The 14,758-nt window shown below is 35.2% G+C and overlaps 1 protein-coding gene across 1 annotated transcript; it reads left to right on the top strand.

Annotated features, from left to right (window-relative positions):
- Window positions 1-352: 352 nt before the first annotated feature.
- LOC149143504 (ribonuclease 1-like) lies at window positions 353-2,154 on the top strand. Its single transcript, XM_089448322.1, has 4 exons — window positions 353-592; window positions 1,140-1,295; window positions 1,383-1,578; window positions 1,676-2,154. Exons 1-4 carry the CDS (start codon window positions 476-478, stop codon window positions 1,963-1,965), a joined length of 759 nt encoding a protein of 252 aa, XP_089304448.1. The 5' UTR covers window positions 353-475; the 3' UTR covers window positions 1,966-2,154.
- Window positions 2,155-14,758: the final 12,604 nt, after the last annotated feature.

Here is a 14,758-nt window from a genome sequence, read left to right on the forward strand (position 1 = left end):
CTCTAGTTATTACATACAATCAAATCAAATGTAATTTTAGTTAAAAAAAATTAATTCAATTAAAAATGTGCAATCACTTTTCAATTTCAATATGATATGTACATTCAAAATGCATATATTTATTCAAAACTTATAATATATCTTCCACCGTTAAGAATATGCTATAGAATTTAGCATATGCTAACAAAGCTCACATGGAAATCCTGCCAACTATGGCAGGGGAGGTCAGACGAGGTACGGCTGCCAACTAACCCTCTTAATTATCCATACGAAACTTCTAACCAATCGCTTTCGTTGGCTAATTGCCTTCATGAAAGCTTCAGAAGTTGTTATAAATTCATGTAGGTCACGCCATAGCTTCAGTCATCCACTTCATCTACAGTCTCAATCGATTCATGATATAAGTTCTGATTCATATTGTATACAGACAGCCATCGTAACAAGGAGCAAAGTTGATTGCAGAAAATTCTTGATAATGGGGACCAGTTGGAGTATCAATGGACGTTGGATAATGTTGGTGTTCATCATTGTTGAGTGCTGTTCCATTGGTGCCATTGCCAGATCTTTTGATTTCTATTATTTCGTTCAACAGGTATTTTTTTTTCATGATGTGATTCTTGAATCTCAAATTTATTATTTTCGGCATCGAAATACATATATAAATAGCAGGAAAAAAAAAATAATAATAAAATAGATTTTGAGGTTAATTTCAAACATATGTATAATAATGATAATTTAAAACTGTGATTAGTGATATTGTTATGTGTTAAATAACACTGAATTTACTGTGATATTGTTACGTGTTAAATAACACTGAATTTATCATGCAGGAGAGATCAAATCTCTCTACATGAACTTTTTTTCTCAAATTTACAACTCGAGAGACTTAATCCCTCTAAATCATAATAAATTCAACTCATGATAAATTCAGTGTTAAATAGATCTAAACTAGTGTCATTCCACACATATTTTCATGACGTGATTCCTGAATCTCAGATTCATTTTCAGTGTTAAATAAATCTAAACTAGTGTCATTCCACACATATTTTCATGACGTGATTCCTGAATCTCAGATTCATTTTCAGCTTTATTCTTTATTCTTGTGTAAGTTGATGGTAATTGGTTGGTTGTGAATATAGTGGCCTGGTTCATACTGCGATACGCGCAGAGGATGCTGCTACCCTCGCACGGGAAAGCCTGCTTCCGACTTTTCCATTCATGGCCTATGGCCCAACTACAACACCGGCAAATGGCCACAGTTCTGTGATTCTTCCAGAGAATTCGATTACTCAAAGGTGCCATTAATTCTATCTTTCTCCATGTACGAATAACATCTAACGTTTACCTAATAGGATCATGATATACTCTGAGAAAATTTGCAGATTTCAGATTTGGAGGAGGAGCTGAACAGTTATTGGGGGTCGTTAAGCTGTCCAAGCAGCGATGGACAGGAATTCTGGGGACACGAGTGGGAGAAGCATGGCACTTGCTCTCTCAATCTTGATGAGCATTCATACTTCCAGAAGGCTCTCTCCTTGCGACAAAATATAGACATTCTTGGGGCTCTTAAAACTGCAGGTGGTCACATATCATAAGGTCACTCTCAGATTAATTCCTTGTTACAAAATTTGTTAATTGGTAGTTTGTGTAATGTTAATTGGTAGTTTGTTTGCAGGTATTAAACCCGATGGAAACCAATACAGTTTGAGCGATATGAAGGAAGCCATTAAACAAAACACTGGGCAGCTCCCAGGAATCGATTGCAACACGAGCGCAGAGGGAGAGCATCAACTATACCAGGTGTACGTGTGTGTTGATAAATCTGATGCTGTCACTGTTATTGAATGCCCCATTTATCCACACAGCAATTGCCCATCCATGGTTGTGTTTCCTTCTTTTGGGGACGATCAAGAGTCTCAAGGGGATTCTACAAACCAGAATATTCACGGAACAGACGAACTCTAGATCCAGACCAACAGAATTCCTTTCAATATTCTGTTATCATTAGAATATCCGATTTCAGCAAGAATTTTCATAGGTTTGTTGGTGGCTACAGGAATCTACTGCATTTGTCTACAAGTCAATTTGACTGTACGTCCTCCTCGCAATAAAAACGAGAATAAGAAACAGACAGAGAGCTTATGTTTGCACTAAGTTACGGTGTTTTTCTTTAAATATGGGAAAGAAGAAATGACAAATAGACACCGTGTTTACGATGGCACGAAATGAAAATGCAAATAAAAAAAAAAAATGTAAATTCCCTCACATTCTTAAAAAAAATCGATTGAAAGTATGGAAATTCCCCTCATATGCTTAAAAAAAAAATTGGGGATAAATTTCTGTGAATTCAAGTAAAAGTTGAAATTTTTTTATAATTTTGGTTGTTTTAGATGTTTTTGATGGTGTTCATTTTCACCATCAAAAACATGATTCAAAGACTGTTTTTATAAAAAAATTTAAAAAATTTACCCAAAATTCATCCGTCTCAATAAAAACACAGAATTCTTTAGATATAACCGTGAATAATTTATTAAAATATTGTTTATTAAATTAAATGAATAATTTATTAAAATATAATCTATTAAATTAAATGACATGTAGCGTGTAATGTGGAAGGATACCTTTAACAAAGTCATAATAAATGTTCAGCTTTTTTTTCTTCCTCAGGAAAATAAAATCATAATAAATACATTACTAAATGTAAGTGGTTGTAAGTTTCTGATTTGATATATTTTGTATATATAATTTGCCCCTAATAATTTATTAAAAATATTGTTTATTGAATTAAATGAGAATGAATGTAGTGTGTACTGTGGAAGGATACCTTTAACAAGGTCATAATAAATGTTCAGCTTTTTCTTCTTCCTAAGAAAAAAAAGTCTTAATACATGTATTACTAAATGTAAGTGGTTGTAAATTTCTAATTTGGTAAATTTTGTATATATAATTTGCACCGAATAATTTATTAAAAATATTGTTTATTGAATTAAATGAGGATTTATTAAAATATAGTTTATTAAATTAAATGACAACGAATATAGTGTGTACTGTGGAAGGATACCTTTAACAAGGTCATAATAAATGTTCAGTTTTTTTTTTCTAACTGAAAAGAATAGTCATAATAAATGCATTATTACTAAATGTAAGTGGTTGTAAGTTTTTAATTTAGTACATTTTGTACGTATAATTTATTGTAGGGTATTTTTTAAAATTTTATATTTTTCTTATATATTGTAGAGTAAATGATGGTTTTACTTTGAAAAATCAAATATAGTTGAATATTGGATGAAAAATATGTAATTTACTATTTGATTTTAGAGTTTTGTAATTATTCTGATAATATTTTTTGGATTAATCACATAATACATTATTGGTCCTGATTAATAACATCATAAGTTGTTGGTAGCATTAATGACATCATAAGTTCAAATCCATAATTTTTTTTGGTGAATATCATCTATTTAATTATATATATGTAAAAAATAGGTTAATTTTTAAGGATGAATATTTTTTTCCAGAAAATGTCCAAAAATTAGTTCAATTGCTAAATTTCACCCCTAAAGTTTTCCCTATGTAATTGTATTATTAGATTGGTATGTTGCACAATGCGTAAGTGGCAATATCAACTCATTAAGTGGTCAATATAATGGCGATGTGTAATTTCCTTTGTGATCACAGGGAAGTCTAGGTCTTTCTCTTAAATAAAAATTAAATATCCTCTAAATAGAAAACCAATGTCCCCTATTAAAAAAAAGAATATGTTATGCATGTTTAGGGTGAGTAGCATTTCAAAAATATTCCAACAAAATATTTATATAAACTATTTAAATATGTATATCAAATAATTTATGTCAATATCAACTTCATATATATCTATATATAGTAAAAAAATATTAAATGAAAATGTTTTAATGTTCTACATAATAAAATATTGAAAGTGGGTTGCCAATAAAATGTTTTAATACTAATTAATATTGACTTATATTTAAAAACATATTAGTAACAAAAAACCATTTTAATGAGTGCTAATAAAATGTCTAGATGTAAAATATTTTAATGTTAACTATGTATATATTATATATCATTTTAATTTTTTTTTATGTATATATCATATAAAGTTATTGAAAAAAAAAGTTTTTATGATTAAAACATTTGAAATAGTTTAAAAAAATTATAGTTTGGTCCCTCTCTAGGTATATGTTATTTTGTGTAAATCTAACAAATATTTCTTTGACTTCAAAATTTATGTTATGTACTCTATATAGTAGAGAAAAATACAATTTAATATATATATATAGTATCTTGCACTCTAAAAGAAGTTTTCACTTGATGAAATTTGATCCCTCTTAGCTCATGTTAGATTTGTGCTTAAAATGGATCGTTATAAAACTTTAACATGCATATAAGAGACATAAGTGTAGTTAACTATGAGCACTTATCTTTCACAATCTTCTTTCCTCTTGTTAAAAGCATAAAAGTAGGATTGATGTTGTTTGATATTGGTATATTTAATTTTTTATATGGATAAGTTATTCCTTGTACAATACAAGGAAGCAAAATAGAATGGTAAAGGAGTTTTTCACACATATTTTTGGTGGGGAAACTCAAGTCTGTAATTTAAGAGCTTCTCTTATTTTTAATTATAATTATTTCTATGATAGTCTTGCTTGATTTTCACATGCATTGGAATGATGTTAATCTCTTCTTAAAGTGTTAATCTATTGCTCAACTTTAGAGTTTAGTTGTTAGCTTGAATGAAAATTTTTCTTTGGATTTGCAATGAAAGTCATTAAAATCATTGTTAATAACACATAAACAAAATTGAAATCTTGAATGTAATAAAATCATTACTAATAAGGCATAATCAAAATTGAAACCTTGATGGAAAGAATCTAATCAAAATTGAAACCTTGATGGAAAGAATCTGAATTGAAACTTTGATGGCCTAAATCCCTATATCAGTGAGCACACTAATTAGAAAATCACAAGATTAATTTACCATGATGATTTGGACATGTGAGTAATAAAGATTGCGATAAAGGTACCACATAAAAAAAATAGAAAGCTAAAAATACTTTATTGAAATCATCACAACAACAATAGCATTAACAATATTAGATATAAAATTGACAAATCATAATAGAATATGGAAAGAATTGTGGTGATTCAATACAATAATTTATCTATGAAAAGTGAATGCATATTACAGAGATTATATAAAAGAATGCTAGATTATAAGTTAAAGTAGAGATGGAAGTTGGTCATTTCCAATGAATGGCTCTTTTCCATAATGAAACCCCCAACTAACTTTAAACTTGTATATGTCAAAGAAATGAGCAGCATATAGCTTAATTTTAAAAGCTTTAAGTGGGCATGGAAGGCCAAGTCAAAGTTGTAAGTGATTTTGATGACCTTAATACAATCCATGGAGCATGCCATAAAGGGAAACATATAAGTTTTTATAAGAAATTCCTCATTACCCTCATCCCAAAAAAATATTACTTATCCAACATAAATTTCCACATAAAGTAATAAAATGTATAAATTAAACATAAAAATGGTGATTATTAAGGCAATATGGTGACCAATATTCAATAAGAAGTTAAAAATGTGTCATCCATTATTTATTCAATTTTTTTTATATAGGTTTATTTATTCAATTTTTTTATATAGGTTTATAATGTTGTTTTGTTTCTAAGATTGTCATATATTACAAGCCATATGAGAAGGAAACCATCAAATTCATAGGTGTAAATGTCGATATAAATTTTAATTCTGATGATTAGGAGGTTGATATGATGAAGGTAAGAATGGATGTTTCCTTTACATAAGTATTATTTTCTACTTAGATTAAATATTTTTTATGAAATAAATATTTTTATTGTGACCCACAAATGAGTAAGATCATGAAAGAAAAAACAATTTATGTCATCGGCTGTTAAAGTATCAAATTTTCTAGAGGATGTTCAAAGTTTAAAGGTGTGGCCTTTCCCTCGAGGATAGGAAGCTAAATTATCCTCGAAGCTAAATTGGGACAATTTCTTGGGAAAAAGTTAAATGATGGTAATAAACATGTGAAATAATTCTACATTTTATGTTTGTTTACATTGAAGAGAAAATTGATTATGGGCACATCTTGCATATTATAAGCAATTTAACAAGTAATTTTTATATAAACATATTTTTGGATTAAGGTTGAAATCATTGTTTAAATTAATTTCTTGATTAATTGTTGTTTTAGATTTGAATTTTCCTAGCAAGAGGATATCATCATCATTTATTAGACTATATATATCTTGTTGTAAGTCATTGCTAAGACCCTTTCTATCTAGTTGTTTTCCTTATAAAAGTTAGAATTAACACATTGTAGCACAATGTTCTATAACTATTCTTAGCCTTAAATATCCATCCATGTGTACTAATTGAAAGGGTCTTTCTTTTGAATTGTAATATGAGGAAAAATTTTCTTTCTTATGTAACATGACAATTCTTTAGAATAAGATCTCTTCTTCCATACTAACCAAGAAAAAATCCTCTTATGGTAGGGACCTCTTGTAGCTACTACAACCTATTGAACAATGTAACTACGTTCGGTATTCAAAAATGTATTTGAGTCATTATGTAATGTACTTATCAAAAGAATAAAGAAAAATAATTTTATTATTGTATCAATGACTTATTAAAGAATGGGTTTCATGCCTAGGTCATTATTATATTAGTCAAAGTCCCCATTATGGACTCCTAGAATTAATATTGAGTTAATAGAGTCATTGTACATTTAAAGAGACCCTTCTTGAGGTTTGGAATCATGTAAAAAGGTTTATTATTGAGTCAAATATGATTTATGTAACCTCCACACTAAGTCGGCCTAAGGGACACGAATTTGACCTCACTTGGATCCTATAAATAGAAGGAGATATAATTCAATTGGAGTATCTCATCTCAAGCAAGCTCGATATCTCTGGTGAAGCTGGGAAAGGTGCAAAGTGGGTCAAGGAAGTCAAAAGAAGTGTGGGTTGGGTCAATGCTAAGGATCAGGAAGAAATCGAATTTTTGGTGCTACTCTCTGTCTCTCTCTTTCGTGCCCTGGTTTGGGAGATCAAAGTCTTCCAAGTGTTGTTGCTGTCAGTTGCCACGTGATGCCATAAGTAGCTGCATAGTCAAAGTTGTTAGGGTGGAAGTTATGTTGCAAAGGGGTTGAAGATGTGGAAGGGCTAACTTGGTGTGGAGGGAAGGTTTGGTCTATGTCTAGGTTGAAGATTCTCAAAGAAAACTATTAAAGGAAGATAACTTTTTACTGGGTTTTCCCCTCGAGGGGGGTTTGGCCCTGGCATAGTGTCTACATCTTGTGTTTTGTGTTTCTGTGATCTTCATACACACATAATATGGTAATTTCTTGATAAAATATGAGATAATAATGAAGTAAAAGAAGCCAACATTACTCACAAGTAATTATCAAGAAAGAGAAATCAAACCCTATTCTATTTGTATTGATTTATCAACATGGTATCAGAGCTAAGGTTAGGAAAGGTTGAAGAAAACTTTGTTGGCTCAAAAATAATGAACATGGATTCTCCCTCTTTAATAAATTATATGAGAATGGGTATCAACGTTGCTGGAAGCTGGATCAAGAAGGCTTTCCACTACTTATTCAACAAGGTCAAAAATCAATGGTTATTGGCTACTTTTACAAGTTCTCTTAATGATGACAGGTTCCCTTAATGATGACAGGTTCTCTTAATGGATCATTGATAGTGGAGCATAAAGGCACATCAAAGGAGAAAGTAAACAACTTCATACACTATCAAAGGAGCCATCTTCTCATGCAGTGGAATTGGGTGACAACAAAAGTTATGTTATCAGAGGCCTGTGATCAACATCGTTGAAGCTAGAAAGTGGATCAAATTTGCACCCAACAACATACTATATGTTCTTGGTTTGAAAAAGAATTTTCTTTATATTTCTCTTTTAGAAGATAAAGGGGATAGAGTTACTTTTGTTGATGGAAAATTATTGGTTTTGGGAAAAGATTCTTGCATTGATAAAGCTAGGGTTATTGGAGTTCATGAAAGAAGTCTTTATAAAGTTATTACACCACCTCCTCAAGCTTTGGTTCACATGGAGATAAATCCCATTGAGCTTGTTGGATTGCGTTATATTCTTTCCATGACTAGCCCATGTAGTTAACCGGGAGGGTTAGAGGGGGGCGAAGCCCCCCTTCATTTCACTGATTGTGTAGCTGGAGGGTGTCACATGGGGTTTAAGGTGTACCCGTAACCCTATGTTAGCATGGGCGGGCCCACCTATGGTTTTGTGCATGATTTTCACACATGTTTTTGGACGCAATGGTTTTCGGTCCATGGTATTGGATGCTTCGGCATGTATAAATATGTATTATAACATTTAAAGGAACATAATAAAAAATCAAGCTGGTAGTCCCAGTTTTGAGATCCAGGGGAAAATCTCTGTGTATATGTATTTTATGTGTTATGCTCTCGCATTTTTTATTTTATGTGTTTTAGAATTCGTATGCAAGTAATTTATGTACGGGGTTAAGACCTACATTTGGGATCAGAGTAGTTTTGGCTTCAAGGGGATGCCTTTACTATTGAGGGGTTTCGCTTGGGCCTATGGTAGACCCTGTTCAATGGGAGATCTACAAGATCGATTCTGGTGGTGAAAGAAGATGGCAAGCAATGGAAAGATAGAGATCAAGAAATTTATTGGTCGGAGTTTTGAGTTTTGGAAACCCAATATGGAGGATCTGTTGGTGGATAAAGATCAGTGGATCGTGGTAGATCTAGGTACTAAACCAACGGGAGTGTCTAATGAAGAATGGAAGAAGCTGGATCAGAAGGCAAAGAGCACAATATGATTGTGTGTCTCAGATTCATTATTGCTGAATGTATCAGGGGAAGCTACGGAAAAGGCTTTATGGGACTAGTTAGGGACTTTGTACCAATCTAAGTCTCTGGTGAATAAATTGTTCCTGCACAAAAAGCTATATAACCTGAGGATGAAAGATGGAGACTCAGTGATAGAACATCTGAATGCATTTAATACTGTGGTAAGTCAATTAACATCTGTTGATATTAAAATTTTAAATGAAGATAAGTGCATCAGTTTGTTGTGCTCTCTACTAGATTCGTGGGATAGTCTGGTTATTACAATAGGTAGCAATGAAACTGCCTTGCATTTTGATGAAATAGTCTCATCCTTGCTGACAGAGGAGATGAGACAGAAAAATATGGAGAGCCAAAATGGTGATGCCTTGTCTATACGAGGACGGTCCCAGAACAGAAACAAAAATAAGTCATTGAGTGGGAGATCTAAATCTAGAGGGAGATCTAAATCTCTAGGAAAACCTGTAAAGGTGGTGTGCTAGAAATGTGGAAAGGAAGGGCACTTCAAAAGGGACTGTAAATCTAAAGCTCCTGATAAAGGAAAGGGATCTGATGATGCTCCTTCTGCAGAGGTGAAAACCGCCTCAGATGAAGGTGGGGATGTGTACTTGGCCTCTTCAAGTACACATGTAGATCATGAGGCATGGTTGATTGACTCAGGTGCATCCTTTCACTTCACTCCCCATAGAGAGTGGTTCTGTGAGTATGATAAATACGATGGTGGTGATGTCTTCTTAGGGGATGATAGGAAGGCTAGAATCATTGGTCGTGGAAAAGTAAAGTTGAAGTTACAAGGTGGAAGGGTTAGAACACTTTCGAGTGTTCTACATATTCCTGCATTGGCTAGAAATTTGATTTCTGTAAGCAAGCTGGATGATGCAGGTGTAAAAAATAGTGTTCAAGAAGGATACCTGGAAAATGGTTTGGGGAGCACTGGTATTGATGCAGGGAGTTCGAATTGGAACTCTGTACAAGCTGTTAGGTAGCACTATTATTGATGGGTTCAACATTCCAGTGGTTCCTGAAAGTGGAGCATAAAATCTAGTGGTCTCTGGAGAGAAGATTATGTTGTGGCATCAAAGGCTTGGACATATTGGAGAGAAGGGACTTCAAATACTTCATGGTAAAGATATGGTAGAAGGTATAAGTAATAGCTCCTTGGATTTTGATTTCTGTGAAAATTGTGTATATGGGAAGCATAATTAGGTGAGTTTCCCCTCTGGTAGTAAGAGGGCGAAAAAAATATTAGAGCTTGTGCACAATGATGTGTTTGGACCTGTGAAGGTTCCATCACTGGGTAAGTCTGTGTACTATGTATCATTTATAGATGGCTTCTCAAGGAATACATGGATATATTTCCTTAAAAAGAAATCTGAAGTCTTTGACAGGTTTAAAGAATTTAAGGTTCTCGTGGAAAATCAGACAGAAAAGAAGATAAAGGTGCTTAGGACAGATAATGGTGGAGATTTTTGCAGCAAGAAATTTGAAGAATTCTGTAAGAAGTGTGGAATAGCATGGCAGAAGACTACTCCATATACACCTCAGTAAAATGGAGTTGCAGAAATAATGAATAATACATTGATGGAAAGGGCAAGAAGCATGCTCATTGGTGTCGGGTTAGGACAGGAATTCTGGGCAAAGGCGGTGGATACTGCAAGTTACCTGGTCAACAGGTCACCTTCATCAGCATTGGAGGATAGGACTCCACAAGAGGTATGGACTGGTAAGAAACCCTCTCTTTCACATCTGAGGGTATTTGGATGTCATGCATATGTACATGTTCTAAAGGAGAAACAAACCAAGTTGGATAGTAAATTTGAAAAGTGCATCTTTATTGGGTATAAGGATGGTGTAAATGGTTATAAGCTTTGGAACCCAATAACAAGGAAGGTTGTGTACAGCCGAGATGTGGTGTTTAGGGAGGTGAAGGATGTTATCAAACATGAAGTTCAACCAAAGGAACCTGAGAAGATTTAGTTTGATCTAAAGGAGGAAGAATCAAACTCTACAGCAGAGGAGGAATCAGAAGATGAAGAGCCACGAGCTCCGGCTGTGAGAATATCATTTCGAGAAAGAAGGAAGCCAGAGAGGTATAGTCCATCTGCTTTCTTATCAAATTTTTCTTTGTATGTTAATGATGATGATCCCAGGACTATGAAGGAAGTAGTGGATTCAGAGGATGGAAAACTCTGGAAAGAGGCCATGGTTGATGAAATAGCATCTTTGCACAAAAATGAGGCTTGGGATCTGGTGGAATTGCCAGCTGGAAGGAAACCCATTGGCAGCAAATGGGTGTTCAAAAAGAAGACAAATGCAAAAGGAAAAGTGGAGAAATACAAAGCTCAGTTGGTAGTAAAAGGTTATTCCCAGGTGTCGAGATTTGATTTTGGTGATATTTTTTCTCCTGTTGCCAAGGTAACTTCTATTAGGTTACTTTTATCTATTTCTTCTACTTTTGATTTTGAGGTAGAACAGATGGATCTGAAGACAACATTTCTTCACAGGGATCTGGATGAGGAGATCTACATGAAGCAACCTCAAGGCTTTGCGGTGAAGGCTAAGAAAGAACTGGTATGAACGTTAAAGAAGTCTTTGTATGGGTTAAAACAGTCACCAAGGATGTGGTATTAGAAATTTGATACATTTTTACGGGGACTTGGCTTCACGAGAAGCAAAGCAGATCACTGTGTGTATTTTAAATTAATTGGTGACCGTGTAATTTATCTGGTCTTGTATGTGGATGATATGTCGCTGGTTGGAAATGACAAAGAAGTTATCTAGGATTTGAAGACCCAATTGTCATCCAAATTCGAAATGAAAGATCTTGGTGCTGCAAACTATATTTTGGGCACGGAAATTAAAAGATATCGTACAAAGAGTAAGTCAGAATCGCCCTGCCTGCCGGGCGGGGGCGCAGGCGGCCCGGGTGGCGCTTGCACGAGGGCACCCTCCCTCGTGCAGGCTCCACCTAGGCCGCCCGCGCCCCCATACGGCTCTGGTTAAACCAGAGGAAGTATGTCAAGACAATATTGTAGAGGTTTAATATGCAGGATAGTAAACCGGTGGAGGTTCATATTCCTGTAGGTGTGAGGTTATCTGCTAAACAGTGTCCCAAGACACAAGAAGAGGAAGAGGACATGTCCCGTGTTCCATATGCAAGTGCAGTTGGTAGCCTGATGTATGCAATGGTCTATACTAGACCAGACATTGCACATGCAGTGGGAGTATTGAGCATGTTTATGTCAAAACCAGGGAAGGAGCATTAGACAACAATGAAGCGGGTTTTCAGGTATTTGTGTGGCACTGGTAATTATGATTTGTGCTACCAAGGAAGACCAGGATTAGACAGAGTGTTGGATATTCATGGCTTTGTTGATGCAGACTGGGCTGGAGATCTAGATCAGAGAAGATCTACAAGTGGGTATGTGTTTAACCTATTTGGAGGTGCAGTCAGTTGGATGAGTAAGAAACAATCTGTAGTGGCACTATCAACTACAAAAGCAGAATACATGGCAGCCACTCATGCAAGCCAGGAAGAAGTTTGGTTGCAAGGATTGTGTTCAAGTATGGGGTTAGTACAGGGAGCTATAAGAATAGACTGTGACAGCCAAAGTGCAATTTTCTTGGCAAAGAACCCTGCATATCATTCGAAGACAAAGCACATTGATGTTCAGTATCACTTTGTGAGGGATATGATAGAAGACAAAAAGGTGTTGCTCGTAAAGGTGGACACTTTGAAGAATACTGCAAATGCATTAACAAAATCTGTGAGCTCTGAGAAGTTCTCTTGGTGTACAGATACAATGGGCATTTCAGGGCTAGAAAAATGACTAAGCTTTCTTGTGGTCCCCTGTGGAAAGAAAACAACAAGTGGGAGAATGTTGGGTTGTGTTATATTCTTTCCACAACTAGCCCACGTAGTTAACCAGGGGGTTAGAGGCGGGGCAGATCCCCCCTTCATTGTGCCAATTGTGTAGCGGTGGGGGGGGGGGGGGGGTCACAGGGGATTTGAGGCGTACCCGTAACCCTATGTTAAGATGGGCAGACCCGCCTATGGTTTTGTGCATGATTTTCACACATGTTTTTGGACGTGATGGTTTTCGGTCCATGGTATTGGACGTGATGGTTTTCGGTCCATGGTATTGGATGCTTCGGCATGTATAAATATGTATTATAACATTGAAAGGAACATAATGAAAAATTAAGCTAGTTGTCACACAGAATGAGTCGATCCTGCGGACAAGATAGACCTTCCTAGAATCTAATGATATCTAGTGACAAGGAAGCCAATCAATAACTATCTTTCTCTAAATGTACAATTTATAAACAAGGGCAAACAAGTGTTTTAGGCCTACCTTGGGTCCAATGCAAGTTTGTGGAAGCCTCGTCCCTTTGATCCAAATGAGCTCCCTTGTAGCAAATCTGCAAACACAAACAAGGAAACAAATTAAATAGCACCTAAAAAGCCAATATCATAAAGCATACTTATCATGATGATCAAGGAATTCATGAAACAAATGACATAAGACAATTTGTTGAGAAAAATGAATTTGATTATATTAATTCAAATCAAAGAAGAACTTTACAACCTGTGCCTTGATGCTGTACAAGCTCCTCCCAGGGTCCAACAAGAAGTCTCCTCTACTTTGACAAGTTTCACTCTCTTCCCAATGAAGCCAAAAGGTATGTGATCTCTCCTCTCAAGCTTAACTAGGAAGTCTCAATTCCAACAGCATTTACCCTCAAAAATGTTCAGCTTCTAACCTCCCTAGCAACCAGCCCAATGCCTTAATTTATAGTGCAATGGAGGGAAGTTACTAGGTCCTCTTTCAAAGGGATAAAGCCCTCCTTCAAAGGGATAGCTCCTCTCATCAAGGGATTAGCTCATTCTCTTTTGGGATGCATGAACCACTGAAGAGCGAACAATCCACGTCAAAATTCCTTCTAGAATCATCTAGAATTAACCCAAAGTGATTTTTTTAGAATAAACTTGCACCTTTTTGACTTTCACAGGGGTCCGCACCCACTCCTTTAGATACAGAGCGGGCAGGTCCGCAGGTATTGTGAACAGGGGGTGCGGGACCGCAGGCAATAGTGAGAGAAAGTGTAGAACCAGAGCTTTGTTGGTTTTTAATATCTTTCTCTCATTTTCAAAGCTTGACATGAAGAGCTGAGGTCTGAGGCTTGCTTAGGAGGACAGTATAAGTGATGATAGACCCATACTGACTGCAAATAGTCATGGTGACGATATTTTTGTGTAACAGATTGCCCCCTAAAGTGCGAAGTCTGTAGTAGATGAGGATTTCATTTATCATCTAGGAAGAGTGAAGTACTTTATCATTTCAAGGATCATCTCGCGGAGAGCCTGATTGGAACCTGTAAAAACATTCAATGAAAAATATATATATGAGATCATATCATCGCTGAGGTAGGCATTCCCATACTCAAATCAAAACTGACTAGAAAACTAACTACTGCTCTGATATAGGAATGATCTTGTAATACATCACAAGTATAGACACATGTAGACACAGTATGGACACAGTCATCTGTTTATGAATAGTCCACAGTATAATGAATGCAAAATTCCTTGCAGCCTGGATTGTGGAAACTAGATCGAGGGTCTTCATTTCTACTTCCCGAAATAGTACGATTCTATCCATGCGAATGAATGTGTTGAAGTCGAACATGGTAGAAACCACTTGATTACCAGCCAATGATGTAAACTGTTAACAAGTGTGAGAGAAACCACCAGTAATGTCAATGGCTCTCAAAGTACCTAGTATAATCCATGAGATGTGAATAGATGTGTTGATGTCGAACATGCCACGGAATCGTTCGATCGAAGGTCAATG

Source organism: Pinus tabuliformis, chromosome X, assembly GCF_031772625.1.
Source record: "Pinus tabuliformis cultivar Carrire ecotype Pingquan chromosome X, CPIR1, whole genome shotgun sequence".
Lineage (NCBI taxonomy): Eukaryota > Viridiplantae > Streptophyta > Pinopsida > Pinales > Pinaceae > Pinus > Pinus tabuliformis.

Excerpts from the sequence above, each read along its gene's own strand:
- LOC149143504 (XM_089448322.1), top strand. The coding sequence starts at position 476 with ATGGGGACCAGTTGGAGTATCAATGGACGTTGGATAATGTTGGTGTTC. Across the intron at positions 1,296-1,382 it reads GAGAATTCGATTACTCAAAG|ATTTCAGATTTGGAGGAGGA; the intron begins GTGCCATTAATT and ends GAAAATTTGCAG. Across the intron at positions 1,579-1,675 it reads TGGGGCTCTTAAAACTGCAG|GTATTAAACCCGATGGAAAC; the intron begins GTGGTCACATAT and ends GTTTGTTTGCAG.